Raw genomic sequence first — 15,112 nt, forward strand, 5'->3', positions numbered from 1 at the left:
ACCGTGGGTGACTCAGCCTGTGATTTGTTATAACTGCATTGTTATCGACACAACTCCCTAAGGAGTAGTTTTCCTGTACTGAAACAGTGCAGCTGCTTAATCATACCTATGTCATATGTTGAATTTGTCCTTATAGAACAGAGCTGTTGTTTTTTCTAGGCTATTTCTCTAATTTGCCAAGATGATTTTGACATTTAAAACATTGCTAAGGGATTTGCAACAGTGTGTCTCCGTCTTGGGGTCAGCCACAAGCCTAATGAATGTTTTTTCTTCTCATTATTTATATCTTTAATTGAAATATTGCCTCGCAGTATATACAGGATAGATTCCGATGGGACTCAATTTGGCCGACCTCTGCAAACGGACTCTGAAACCCCCTCTCTGATGGTAATACTTTAAGCTGGGTTTGTATTTTGAGGCGTTTGTTTGAGCAATGTTTCTTTATCTTAGAAATATTTTGAAATGCTCCTAGGATAACTGCTGCTAGGTACACCCATTGGAAGCATCTGATACCTGGGCATCTCTTCCCTCGAGCCAGAGGTTTCCCGAAAAAATCTTTCTTTCTTGTAGTACGGTTTTTGACATAGGATTTTTAACATGCCTTCTACTCACTTTTAATGTAAAATAAAGTAAAAACCCAAAAGCTGTTTGTGCGACAAACTACCTGCAGTGTACATTTGGCAGCCTCCCAGCGCTTTCTCTAAGCATTTGCCTGCTGACCAGGCGTTCAGCAGTCCCTGTTCTGTCCTTTCCATGACATTTCACTCGTCTTTCTTCTTTCTCACCCAGTTTGGGATGCCCAACATAATCATCTTCTGTGCTTAAAGGCAACTTGACAACTCCCCTAGAGCAGCCTATGTTAGTGAGTGAATGTGTTGCACTTCAAGGACATATATATGAAAAAATGCAAAAATAATTATTTAGTGATTGCAAAATAATTTAGAAGCGGTTACAGGCAGATTTTCTTAATTTGATCTCATTTACGTTTATGCTTCGTAAACTTAAGATTTAAAACACCTTTTTTTTCATGTGTCTGTGACTATTTGGTGTAAGGAAAAATAATATTTCATAACATGAGATGGTGGCCACATCTAAACCCTGGATTTCCAGCCATTTAACTTATTCTTTCAGTGGATTTCTTTAAGGTGATGCACACTCTCTCTGGACTTAAACTGGCTTGAAGTTACTTGTTTTGCTTTAAAGTTTACCTGTCCTTTCCAATTTTGAATCACAGTGATAAGAGGCAGAGGATAAACACGTTTAATTGTCAGGTAAGCTGAGCTTTGCGAGCAGACCGGGGTTACAGTTCCACAGCTCAGTGGATTCTGTGCGGGAATTTGATGTTTTGTGCGGAGGCACCTCTTTTACCGTGGTCACAGCGGCAGACCTGGAGCTGGTGTAAACCCTCCTGACTTCATTAGATTTGTGAGTAAAGAGCCACAACACAGTTTTCTCCACTACGACAAATCATATGTTCCTGTTTATACTTCATTGAGAAACAGTTAGAAAAGATATGCTCACTGTTAAGTTTGTGACTTCCTATCATTCAGCAAGCATCTTCCAACAGGCTGTGCAAGCTCTTTATGCTGACAACATTTTTTCGCTTCTTTTTATAAGTTCTGGACCCTGAAACAAAAGCAAAATATCTATGAGCAATGGAGTCAGGAAGACTGTGTGCTTGTGAACAAGTTAAATGAGTACAGCAGCAGTAGGTAATGTTTTATAATCTTTGCAAGCTGTCTGCAAACACTGTCTGTGCAGAGTGCGCATACATATATCACTACGTTTAATATGCGTTTTGCTTTTACTGTTCAGCTCAGATTACCTTAGAAGATTCGGTATTTGTCAGAAAAATATTGAAATACAGTTCTAGTAGGAAGAGTTAGTAGAATGCTGCTTTGCAGATACGCTGTTCGCATGTACTCAGAGGTGGACACTTCTTACTAATAAAAGAGAGAATTTTCTGTATTTTATCATTTGAAGCAAAGCAAGGCAAAAACGTAGGAAAAGAGAGCAAGGCTCAAGGGTTGTGGATGGTTTTTTCAAGTTCAGTTAAGGAATATGTCAAAGAGAGAGATGAGAAGTAGGCAAAAGGAGATTGACTGGAGGACAAAGAGAAGTCAAAGTAGCTCTGCAGTGTGAAGTTCAGTGAACTAAAATAACATAGGAAGGACAAGAGGAAAACAGAGGTAGGGAGAATAAACAGGGAACATGATTTGACCTAAAATTTGAATATAGCCTTTCTCTCCCTATTGCAGCAGAGCTTTTCAAGAGAAATCCAGTTAAGAACTGTTAGCCAGGGAAGGACCTTCGCCTGTATCCTTCAACAGTGCAAGCCCCAGCGACTCCCCAGAAGCAACGGATGTAGCCGAGCTCTGTATCTATAAACTATGTAAACACAAGACTAATTAGGTAAGTTCTCTAGTGATCATTCAACTGGTACACATATCTACTTGTGCAGGCAATGAAGTTTGTCTTTGGAAATGTAGCTGCAGGGATCCTGGCTAGCCAGGCTGTGGGTTTGCTGCTAAATGGAGAAATTCACGTTCTTGCCTATACTCCGTGTTTCCATTTTGATTCAGAAAGTACTGGTGAAAAGAGAAACGATACCTCTTTGACAAAACATGCCTCGGGGTTTTCTTCTTGGCAGCACTGTTCCCTCATGGCAGTAAAGGCCGCCGTGACGGAGGCCAGCTGGTCCTGTGTGAGCTGGGGCTTGTATTTGATGAGGTTGATGAGCATCCTGCGGGAAAAGCAGAGCAAGCCCTGTGAAGCTGGGAGGTAAGCACATGGCTTACGAAGCACGGCTCAAACGCGAGGCCTGCAAAGTCCCTGTTTTGTTCCTGCCCACTTCCTTTCTACAGCTTTTTCATTTTTATTCACCACCCAGAGACGTATTTGCAGCAGGGACCAACGATGCGCCCTGTTGCCCTGTGAAATAAAATACCATTGCTCGTTTTTGGAGTTGCTCCTGCATGAATACCCATGAATAAACCGTGCAGATGGTTTCCGTGTTGAGCACCGCTCCAGAGGGTCCAGGTCCATACGGGTTCACCACAGCACAAGTTAAGGGCCAAAGAGGGTTTTTTTTTCTTGCAGTGACAGTGGAGCGGGGGGGCCAGCACACAAGTTTTCTCTGACCAAGGCAACCAAACACCAGAGCTTTTCAGAGACTGAAGGGATGCTTGGGATGAGGAGAAATGTGTGGGCTTTCCCCTTCTGGGAAATGAGCCCTAATTAAGCCACAGAGGTCATGCAGGGCTTTAGGCAGTAGCTCCCTTGTCCTTCTGGAATCTTTTTATGCAGTGCCTTGTGCAGTTCCCATAAAGGGCAGTGGGAGGGCACGTTTTTCAGACCTAACTTTGGACACCTATTGCTCTCATTCTGCTGGTGTACGTAGCGGTGCCGCTACCCGCCTCTGAAAATGACTTTCTTCTAACCTAAGGCAGGTAAATGTAGGTTAAACCAGATAGCAGAAGGAAGTGGGACTAGCTGGAGAGGAAAGAAAAGGAGCCTGGGAGAGGGGTTGGGGGGTGCGTGGCTGTTTTTTCATGACGTGTTGTGGAACGAGAAGGCCAGACAGAGTGGACAAGGGAAAGGTGAGCATTGCCAGGATAAGAATAAGAAATGCAGGGGTAACAAAGTAATACAGGCGTGTCTTACTCCTGCTTCTTGTGCTGTAACTTTTCCTCTTCAGTCGTACACAAGTCTTGATGGAAGGTGAACAGACCAGGAGTCAACGATAAGGGCACATAATTCTCATCAATTTCGAGTTTCCCCATGCATGGCCTTCTGAGCGCATAGGAGCTACTACAACAGTGGCAAACTCCTGGGTTTATGGGATTGGTCAGGTGTCTTCTACATATTTCTCCAAGCACGAGATCGAGCTTTACCAAGAGAGGTGAAAAAAACAATTTTACATTATTTCTTCATTTTCAAAAATCCCTGAAATACATGCTGCTCTTAGTAAAGTTATAAAAAATAACTGAGAGTTGAAACTAAACCTTCTTTGTAAGATAGATAACAGTTTACATTTCACAGAATCACTAAGGTTGGAAAAGACCTGTAAGATCATCAAGTCCAACCATTTCTACTGAGTGCTGACTTTTGTCAGTGCAAAAATGGCTCAGATTTTTCAGAATAGTTACGTATATGCAGTTTTAGGGACTATCCTTTGCACAGAGAAACGATGCGATTTCTTTGTAGAAGCACGCTTGCATTTGACTTGTTTTCATCGGCAGGGTTTCTGTGGGGATGTTCGGCTGTTCTTGTAAAGGTGACGTTGTACGAGTGGGTGGCTGGAGGACAGGCTGAAGCTTTTTAAGCACTTTGGTTTACAGGCCTGGAGAATTCTTACGCAAGAGCTATACAAGATCGGTCGTTTTCATAGAGCCCTACAGCTTCGGGCATCTAGAAGGGATGAACTCAGACAAGAGATCATTAGCTTCAGAGCTAATTGTTCGGACTGCCTGCACTGCGTAACTGCTGTCTGCCTCACAATTTCCTGATCCTCCTGCAGTTTAATTCAAGCATTAACTTCACTGATGTGGGTCATGCTTACTTCAGGCGTGTATCTGGAAGTACATCTTCAGACCAGCTCAATAGCTCAGGGAACGTTTTTCTCATTTACCTTTAAGCCAAGCTCTCGGACCCTGCTGGCAGCAGAATTTGTGGCAGAGTTTCAAGGAAAAGTAGGACCAAGATACAGGAGAAAAATACTCACGTTCTCCTCGGCACAAGGCAGTAGCTTGTCCGGGCTTAACTGGCAGCATTTGGAGCCAATTGTAGTCATTTGCTTGGTGAATTTTATCAGCTCTGCAGCTGTCAGCTGAGGCATCTTCTTGGTGAAGCTCATGAGAAGCCTGAAACGATAATTTCTTGGATACTGGTGTTTTTGTTCCACCAGGCAGCAGTGAGCAAGCCCCTGCCTTCACATGTGTAAAGCTCCAGCCAAACCCCGCGGAACGCTCATTAGTACAAGGGCAGGACCAAGCCTGGTGTTCATAAACTCACGTAGGCGAGTATAAACGTGCTCTGTTTGTTCGAGCTCTCTCCTTTTTCTGACCAGTCTCTTACCAAGCCAAACAAACAAAATTAGTGATAACATTGGCAGTTATATGTTGGTGGGCCCTCTTACCAGGTGGTGCATATGTTTTTCCCGTGTTACTTATTTCCCTGGGAGCGTAGCGAGCTTGTCTAAGAGCAAAACTGAACTCAAGTGACTTCTTGGCAGACTAGATGAGGGCAGAAGATGAGCTCAAAAACGTCCACTTGTTTTTTCTTTTAGAAAAACTGTGCTTATTAACCATCATGGCCAGGAAAACCTTAACGACTGATACAACAGGCAGAAGCAGCCCACCGGGTTTGTTGGAAACCTCTAGTTCCAAAGATCTTTTAAAGATCAAACATGCTCGGCAGTGCAAAAAACCCAATGTATCTCCCCAGGGAAGGCTAGCTGAAGCCTAACTTTAAGTATGCAAGCAGTTTAGAGATTTCATTGGGATTGCTTACATACTTGAAGTTAGACAAGTGCTCATTAACATTGCAAATGAGGGCCAAAGTTCCTCTGGGAGGCTTGTGCCTGCATGTTGCGTTTAAGCGTAGCGTATGGTTCAGCTAGTCTGGTTTTGCTCTGTCTACTGTAGTTAGATTTTTCTTACAATTGTTCACGTTTACATCTGCTGCAGGAGCTGGATAGCATGAAGTCTTTTGCAAAAGACACAGCACCCGTCTTTTCGCCAAATTTGTGACTGTTAAGTTACAGCGCACAGCTCAAAATGCAGCTATAAAGCAAGAACATCATGGGAAACACGGATGGGAGATTGATCAAGTTGTTGCTTCCCTGCTTCATGAATTGGGTTAAGGAGAGAACTCATGAGAGGCTAGAGCATTGTCTTGGAAAAGATAAACAGAAATCCTAGAAGCTGTTAATGTATTGGTCCAAATATTCAAGTGGTGTTTTTTAGCCTAGCTTTTCTGACATGTGTGGCTTTACGCCAGCCCGAGTTGTGCCCAGCTGGTGCAGGAGTAATGGAAGCATATGAAATAGTAATACTCGTTTTGGAAGTAGTAATCTCCTTTCTCCTTGTAAATGTCACAGCTTGTCTTCATGACACTTTCAGTTTCATAAATATGTTTCTTCAGTTCTTCCTCCTGAAAAAAAAACAGATTAATTTGAGGATTAATTGTATCGGGGGAATGCAGAATGCCCTATTGCGTCATGATAAGGCCTGGATATCTATCGCTACCTCTCACCTCGTATATACCACCCATTTTTAATTCCATTAGAAAGTCCTCATCTGTCTGAAACCTCTATAAACTGCCTGAAAGTGATAAATGTCCACCTTCAATCACCTTGAAATACTTAGTTTCGTATCAGTGATGGAAGGCTAGGTCAGAGACACAGGCTGGCTCCTAACTTCAGGTATTTACAACGCCGCTGTCTTTATCTGAGACAAGAACTGTAAGCGCCTTTTACATTGCAAGAGGGCAATCGGCACTGCTAGGGAGCCCAAAAGAGAGCAGGGCTCACAGAAACATTTGCGCCGCCCCTTTCCCCGGCCTCGCTGTCTACCCCTTTTAAATTGCTTCGCAATTCAAGATTGCAAAAGTTCTGTTGATGCTTTTTCCCTATAGGAATCAGTCGAGCCTCGTAATATTTGCTGGGGTTGTTAGAGGAGCTGTGGGTACTCGCTCTAGACCGGGGGCAGGGATAGTTGCTATTTAGCCAGAACCAGTCCCGAGTTCACGTGCTTGACTCCATCGGTGTGCTGTGTGAGGCACAACGGGACCCACCCCTCTGCTGCAGCAGTCGGCCGGCGCACCGGTTTTGCAGCACTCTTTGAGTAGGTCCTCATAGCCTTTACCAATTCTTAAAAGCATTTGAGCAGAAAATTCGGGGTGTCTCCTGGAATATTCATACAGGAACCTGCAATATGGGGAGGATCAGGAATTAGAGATAAGGCAAAACAACTGCCCTCGAGAGGTCGGGGATGGTAAGAACAGCAGGGGTGCTTTCGGGATGGTTTTGTCTGACGTCCGGCGGAACAGGGAGAATTGCACAGCATCTCAGCCTGGGATCGAACCTGAACAAAACGTGGCTGCCTGAGCACAGCGTTGCCTGAGCGAGTCCTGTGCATGTGACAGTCCCAGCTCAGCATTAGCTTGGGTCAAGCATAGCTTAGAGCTTTGCGAGGCTTGGGGTTTTGCTCTTTTTTTAATCCTATCTAAATGAGAATGAAATAATTTCCAGTAACAGACCCATTTCTAAGTAAACACTGAGAAGATTGGCTCTACTGAAACAGTCACCCTACACAGCAGTTGTGCCCAATAGATTAGCTGCAGTTCTCATAAATAGAAATGACATATGTCCTTTGAAGTGAACTCTCTGTCTTTGGGACTCGATGCTGTTTCTGTTGCAGCCCGTGGCATTCTTGCCCATGTTTACTACCGGTAGGATCAGGGCTTCATTGCGCAAAGGAACACGCTAGACCAGAAATGGACCGATCCTGCTTGAATCAAGACAGGAGTCTGACTTAAACAAGTGGTTTTGAATTGCCGCTGAAGAGCGGATCAAAGCTATGTGTTGGGCCTGAGGTCAGAACTGAGAGTCCCTAAATTTCGCATGCATTTCTTCAGTTTTGTCTCTGATGTAACAATCGTGCCCTGTTCTGCCTTTTGTCCCATTCCATACCTTCTCGGGTTGAGTGGTGTTTTACTAAGATCAGCTTGCACAGCATCCCATGCCTGTCTGCTCACAGAGCAGACAAATCTGAGGCTGATGAGCTGGGCTTTAGCATGCAAAGCGTCATCATTTGACCCAAGTATTGAAACAGCAAAGTTGAGGAGTAGAGGAAGCCCCACATTACCTGGCTAAGTGTGTATCTTTTTCCTGGGCAAAACGGTCACATATTCCTTTGTCTTCTATAAACTCCCTGACATGGGGGGACAAGTCTGCGGGTTTGTCATCATTTTCTGCATTAACTATGCATTCACTTCTTTGTAACAGAGGCTTTTCACAGCACTTCTTAATTTTACTTGATAGGATGTCTTGGTTGGTGCAGACATAGTGTAGAATCTCTTCCTGTAAAGCAAAAAAAGGGACGGAAGGTCATTTTAGCAGATTTTGGTCTTTTTTTTTCTTTTTTTTTTTTATCAGTGTTTTAATCTCTGTTTTACAGACAGAGAGGTGACTCCCAAAGAGAAGAGGTGGCCGGCCAAAGCTGTGCAACAGGCATCTGTCAGAACAAGGAAGAAGACTGAAGTCCCGTTGATCTATTTGGTGCAGCCCCTTGCTTGCCATTTGCTAGGTGCTACTAGGTAACCACCTACACCGAGAAGTTAGCTGTCTAGCTAGACACCGCAAACCAGCGGTGAGATAAATGGATTTGGTATGTTAGAAGAAGGCAGAGAACAGAGGATGGGCGGATACTGTATTCTGGCAAAAGTTGCACAGGAAATATGTGGCACGGCTGGGAGCTGCAACCAAATCTGCTGAAGCAGTGCTAGGTCATTTTACTCACAAAGGGATCTTTCTGCCCTTGTTGATGACTTCACACCAGGAAAAGTCAAATGGGAAAATCAACCAGGTCTTTAGACTGAAGAGTTAAACTCCAGTTTTGGAGAACAATCAGTACAGCACAGGAGGAAAAAAAAAATAAATCAGAAAACAACAAAAAAAATGCATTCAATTTCTGCAAACATAAATATTAAATGAGTTTTACCCTATCGTGCATACAGTCCAGCATGTCTCCACGACAGCAGTCCTTGTGCATGTTAGCGATATCCATCACAAGTTTGTTAACGGTAACAAAATCAGCTTTAGGGAATTTTTGGCTTATCTGAGCAAGTTTCCTACAATGAAGAAAACCAGTTACTGTTCACATTCACAGTGTGAGACGGTGATAGCTATCATCATTTTTCTGCAGAGGGGGTATCCAGACTGCTCAGGAATGGTCTCTCCCTGCTCCCACTGAAGTTAACAAATAAATGTCCCTTGAAGCCAAGAGATTTCAGAGTTATCTAAGGATCCTCAGTGAATTTCAGTGTGAGGTGGTGGAAAGAAATGTGGTAGGCGAGCACAAAATTACGAGAGCAACCTTGTGTCAAAAACGATTGAGTAATGGTTGTGAGCTGGATTTTGCTCACAATCAGTCCAACTGTCATCACAGCGAGGTGCGTTCGTTTCAAACTTTGGGTGTAGATTTTGCAGGCTGGTGGCAGTTTGTGAAGAAACGGTGACTGCTGTCATGCCTAAATGTGTATTCCTAATCTGCCTTCCCTGTTAGATGCTGTTAGTGACCTGCACACAAAAGGGCCATGGCTGGTATTCGGGGTCGCTGTATGGTATGCAGGTGTGGAGCCACCCACAGCTAACATGCAACATCCGCGCTTTATTTCAAGATAACGATAAACATGGGGAAGACTCACAGAGCCTTTAAGGTCCTTTCTCCAAACTTCTCCAAGATTCCACAGGTGTGTTCCTGTCTCAGGTTGTCTTCTTTTACTGGCTTCACCACCTTTGGTACCTGGTAGAAAGAAGATGCAGACTGTGAAAGTGGAAGAAAAGACAAGACAATGCTTTACGCTAAAACTACTGCGGCGATGGTTTTTAAAACAGGGATTCTTTAATTTTTTAATAGATTTTTTTAATAAGAAAATTGCTGTCCAAGCTGCAACATGAACTAACTGCTGTGCTTGCTATTTAGTCACCAGCATTCATTAAGTGTTCTGTGAGAAGAAACCAGAACCCTTTTAGACAATAGTTCATTGTTTTTAGCACAGGGAAAGAAATCGTCATCTGGGAGCTACATGACGGGCTTTGCGTTGCTATGAACTAATGTGAAACTACGCCATCGTTTGCAGCCCAGCCAAGCTGCGTGAAAGGCGTATCGAGCCCTTCAGCAAAAGCAGGTTGCCCATGCTTATTTTCCACCGTTACACGTAGTTTGCTCTGAATTTCTGACACTGGTTACGTGTGGGGCATGTCTCTCTAGTGCAAACATTTGTCCAAGCAGCAGATGTGTCAGGGGGCTATCAACAGGGAAAAAAAATGAGATCTCTGCACTATGCATAGCACCGCGTCCTCTCTCAGCATCCTTCTGACAAGCCCAGTACAGGCAGCAGAGTCAGGGTGGGCAATGATGCTGTCGCAGGGCTGAGCTCTGCTTCGGGATTTGTTTAGCTGTAGAAAAGTCCCTGGTTGCACATGAATAAAGTAGAGCCCCGCGGTGGAATACCTGTCTCCGAAAGCATTCCTCCAGGTTATGAGTGGGGTCTTCAGCACTTCCGCAGCAGTTCTTCATCATCTCGTCATACCGGATAGCGACAGAAAGGATTGTTGGGGCGTAGAGGAAAGGATGCCTTCTGGAAACCTCATAGATAAAGCTAAAACCGAGAGAGAAATGCCTTCAGCGTCGGAGTGAGCCTGTACGTGCAGGGGGCGGCTGTGTTACTGCAGCATCTGCCGTGTATTAAAATGACACCTACTGAGAGCGATTGTTTTCCTGTCATAACAACAAGCTGTAGAGTGGGGTGTTTATCTTGGAAAAATTCTGATGGGGCTGACGCTTTCCTGGAAGTTGCAATCTCAAATCCTGCCAGTTCTGGCTTAGAGGCAGCAAAACATCTGCTGGTTTTAAGGACTAAGGGGAAGCCCTTGGTTTCAGACGAGTCTTTTACATAGACTACAATAAAATAGTCCAGATTGTTTGTCATTTGGACCTATAACCAAGGCAGGAGGTGGCAGAACAGGCTTCGCATAATGACAATTACAGCTCGCTGAATTACGCGACTAAGTCACGTTCTGAAGGAAAATGAGTACGTGATTACAGAGAATCTTAGACTGGACTTTTTGGTTGATATTGCATTTGTTGTCGCTAGGCTCGTAACCATCAGATCTGGGCAATGAATCTATTATTTATTTACTTACTATCCTGTTAATGAATGTTGCTGCTGTGAATGATTTTTGCAGGCAGCTTCAACATTTGGCTTTTCAAAAGGAGAAATGAACCCTCTCGATGAATTTTTAAGGGAGAGGAAGCAGTCATTTCTTTCAGGATCCTTTTTAGCACAGCAGTCAGTAAACCTGGGAAGGTTTTCCTCCTGGCATATTGTATCGAGGAAAATCCTGTCCTGTGAAAAATTAGAAAAAAATGAATTTGTGTGAGGAATCCATTGGACTCCCGTGAGCTCTCTGAGGAGGCTGCTTTAAGCCAACAAGCCCTGACTTGCATAAACTCACAGTTTCTCTCTTTATTACCTCCTGCTTTGACTGCAGTGAAAATCAGACCGACCTTTAAAACCTCTAAGTGATGATTTCTCAGACTTCGATACCTACTGTTATGCCAAGACAGACTTCGAAGCAGAATGGTTTTCAAACACTCTGAACTTATAACAATATTCAGACCCTTGCTCTTGATAACAATCCAGATGATTGTTCGATTTGATCCCGCGGTTTGCAGCAGAGCAGGATCTATATTTTCTAGCTACAGTCAGGTTTGTACCATGACAAATGTCTTGTTTCTGGTCCATCAAGTAGCAGTGCTTAAGCCCATCCCTCAGCTACGCCTCCGCCGGCAACTGGTTTAATTCAGGGGCTGTTTCGGTGTGTCTAACAGGTTGGAAATGAGTCGTAACACAGACTGACATTCATGTTTCATGTCTCAATCTGCCAGCTCCAAAAGTGTGTTGGAGCAGACACCGTCAAAACCCAGGCATGTGAGTTAACGGAGTGGAGCAAATGCCTATAAACGTTGTATTTGCTAGAAATATTTAATTTGGCTTCTGAATTTTTTTACAATAGACATAAAACCACAACTTTCTGAATGTCTTTTAGAAAGATACAGGCCAAGGATTTCAAAAGATGCTGTGATGTTTGGGTGGGGGAAGGAGAGGGGCGTTGTTTTCCTCTGCTTATCTTGAGGTGCTTTATAGATGGGAGCCTGGAGAAGGAGTCAGTAAGGCCAAGTACGCATACACAAGGAGGTCACGTCTCTTAATAATGTATTCGTGCCTCTCTGGAAAAACGCATCCCGGGGCTCTGAAATTACAAGTCACTTCTGGAAACATTTGTCATGTTAGAAGCATCAGTGCGCTTACCAAAGGCTTCAGGCAATCCGGGTTGTCTCTGGCTGCAGCAGCACAGCTTTGGGCAAGGTCTGTGACATCCTCAGCCATTTTAACTGCTTTGCCAAACGTGCCTCCTTGCACATACTGAGCGAACATGATCATGGCACTAGAGAAGAACACAGAGCATTAAACCTGCTGCTGGCTACCTAAAAACTAATCATAGAACTTTTACACGCGAGCCAGTAAGAGGATCCCTATCGCCCTGGACTGAGCTGGCGCCGGCTGGCAGAAGGGGTGAGTGTTTGACTCACGGTACATGTTCATTTCCAAATGACACGAGGATGTTCAGTGGCAGCAAATTTGCAAGTAGACGCTTTACCTGGACAACTTACATGGCTTTAAAATTATTCTTCTGCAGCTGAGTGAAACGTTGGCCAATGCTGTTTTTTTCCTCTGAAAAACAAGATAATTCAAATAAAGAATGTTTAGTCAGTGCTTCATCAAATACCTTTTTTCCGCCCCCCCCCCCCCCCCCCCCCCGGTACTGGAGTCTTGGAGAAAGAGAATTCAGTGCTTGGGGTACTAGCAGTGGGAGTAGGAAGGCATAAGATTGAACTTCCTCTTTGACTTAAGCATGAGGATGTGAAACTGTTTGTTTCTGACCTACAATAGAATAGGGCCAATATACTTTCCCTGCCTAGCTCAAGTGTTGTGGGCAGGAGTACGCTAAAACCTGGAGGGCGTTCAGCCACTTCGCTGATGCACGTCACGTGATTAAATAAGCACCTTACAAAACACCTTTTAACCTTGTCTTAGCTATTTAAAGGTGTGCTTGACCACTCTTTAGCTACAGGTGAAGGATTTTCTGTGCAGAAAACATGGGATAAATTGAGGACAACATTGGTAGGCAAAGCTCTTCAAAAATTCAGAGCTGCATCCTTCTGTCCATATTGTGAAATGGCCCAGAGGAAAACAAATGTGCCCAATCTGTGTGAAGATCCTGTGCAAATATTTTTCCTGTGCCACTGGGCCTTTATTAACAGGCAAACCTACATGCAATAATTTCTTGAGTTCCTTGTTTGTCAGAGAATATTCTGAGAGTTTAATTTTAAAATAAGGGGGCCTGTTCCCAAACCAAGATGTTACTGTCTCGCCCTTGTGTTGTAGAGCTGAGATGAGTGTAAAAGGATCAAACAAATCAAAGAAATAAGCCAGCGTCTCCCTCTGAGTAATGTGGGGCATCAATTGAGACGATAACATGAGATAAATAACACAAATATTGGTTCTGTTTTATACTGTTGGGCCACTTAGTGCATTTGGAAGTTATAAAGATGAAAAAAAAGTTGACTAATGATAACAATGTAATGTGAAAGCAGCGTCTGAACCACACGCTACTGGAGGTTTTCAGTTGCCTCATTTTAGGCACTTAACCGTAGTGAGAAGCGTGGTGATCGTAGGCTCCTTCAGTAGTCAGCAAAGAGAGAGTAGGACACCTCCAAAGGATAACGCAGAGCAATAGCCTAACTTAGCTACTCTGAGTGGCCACCTGGAGGGAGCATCCCTCTTGGGACTTCTCTGTCTTGCTTCCCCATGGGCTGTGGAGGGAGGCTGGAACAACCACAGGCTTTACTTCAGGGGTTTTTGCAGTACCTAAAATCAGTGGCGCAACTACCTTCCTGTGGATTAAATTGCCCTTCAATAGACTTCCTCTCAGTAATCACTGGCTGTCCTGCATTCAACATAAATTCTCAAGCCATAAAGAAGCAACGCATCTAAAGTCGATCACAAAAAAATTCATACAGAGACAGTTTTGTTGTATATCTTTGACCCATAAGAAAATACTCGTATAGAATTGGCAGTGGCAAGGTGACATACCAAATAACCACGTGTGCAAAGTTGCAGCCATCAGTATTACACAAAAGAATAGAGTAAAAACATGAGATATATTCTTACCTGTGTCCCGATAACTTCTAGGCAGGGCTTTGACTACAGTAAGGCTCACCAATAAAATAACATAAATTACTGTTCTCCAATTCATACCGTCAGATTTTGGCAGGGCCCTGGGGTGAGCTTGGTGCATCTGTGAAAGACAGAAAGAATTAAGGGGAAAGAGTTACTTTTATACTCTCTCAAATGATTTCTGGTTAATCAAAACCCTTTTACTGTCATATATAACATTAGCCCTTTTGGAATAGTCCCACAATAATTAGACACGCCATTATTTGCTCAGTATGATGAACTGACCAGCTTGTTGCAAAGAAAGGACCTTGGAGAGTCTTTTTTTTTCTGCCTGAAATTTAGACAAATAGACATTTTTAACTTATCACACTTCAAACAAGAAGTTTAAACACTCCTTGGGCTTTTTATTGTGCATACCGATCTCATCTACTTACAAATTTGTTCAAAGGTGACTGCTGTGCAGAAGATGCCTTCGTAACACATTGTTGACAGAAAAATCCCAAGTTCAGCTGTTAACCTGATATTTTTGCATCCCTCCTTGCTGTACAAGCTCTCTCTTGCTCTCAGCTCCCAAGGTGTCATGGTGAAAAGGCTGAAATAGGTACCCCCTGCAATATTGTTGCAGCATTAACAATTACCGTCAAAATGTCTCCTAATCTTGAAACAAAACCAACTCCAAAACTGTAGAATGAAGGGAAAGATTCCAGTTAATACCGTTATTTTACTGACTTTTTAAAAAGCATGCTTAAGTGTCAGCGTGACAAAAATGACAAAGTTTTGGAGATAGAATGGCTTTAGAGAGTCACAGGTATTTGTCACAGAGGTAGGTGGGCAGGGATACGTGTATTCGGTCTGAAGGAAGAGGCAAAGACAGAGCTTTTTATTTCTTTAGAGAGAAAATGGCAATGCTCCTTGTTCCATGCTGGAGGAAGACGATGAGGGTTGCTCGTTATCACACGAGACGGTATCAAAAGGAAAAAGGATTCTGAGTGGGAAGATGGGAGCAGGAGATGTGAAATCTGAGGTGAAACCACAGCTGAGGAGGAAGACACAAATAAGCTCTGTCACACTGTTAAGTAAAAAG

The 15,112-nt window shown here is 43.6% G+C and overlaps 1 protein-coding gene across 1 annotated transcript; it reads right to left on the bottom strand.

Moving 5' to 3' along the window:
* Positions 1-1,453: 1,453 nt before the first annotated feature.
* LOC104259684 (alpha-fetoprotein) lies at positions 1,454-14,469 on the bottom strand. The gene is made up of 15 exons (XM_059826895.1): positions 14,446-14,469; positions 14,023-14,149; positions 12,462-12,522; positions 12,100-12,235; positions 10,931-11,133; positions 10,239-10,386; positions 9,430-9,527; positions 8,724-8,853; positions 7,869-8,083; positions 6,796-6,928; positions 6,056-6,153; positions 4,724-4,862; positions 3,664-3,887; positions 2,611-2,743; positions 1,454-1,626 (listed from the first exon to the last, which is right to left on the bottom strand). The coding sequence occupies exons 1-15, from the start codon at positions 14,452-14,454 to the stop codon at positions 1,582-1,584; spliced, it is 1,899 nt and encodes a 632-aa protein (XP_059682878.1). The 5' UTR covers positions 14,455-14,469; the 3' UTR covers positions 1,454-1,581.
* Between the last annotated feature and the right edge of the window lie 643 nt (positions 14,470-15,112).

Source organism: Gavia stellata, chromosome 19 (assembly GCF_030936135.1).
Source record: "Gavia stellata isolate bGavSte3 chromosome 19, bGavSte3.hap2, whole genome shotgun sequence".
NCBI lineage: Eukaryota > Metazoa > Chordata > Aves > Gaviiformes > Gaviidae > Gavia > Gavia stellata.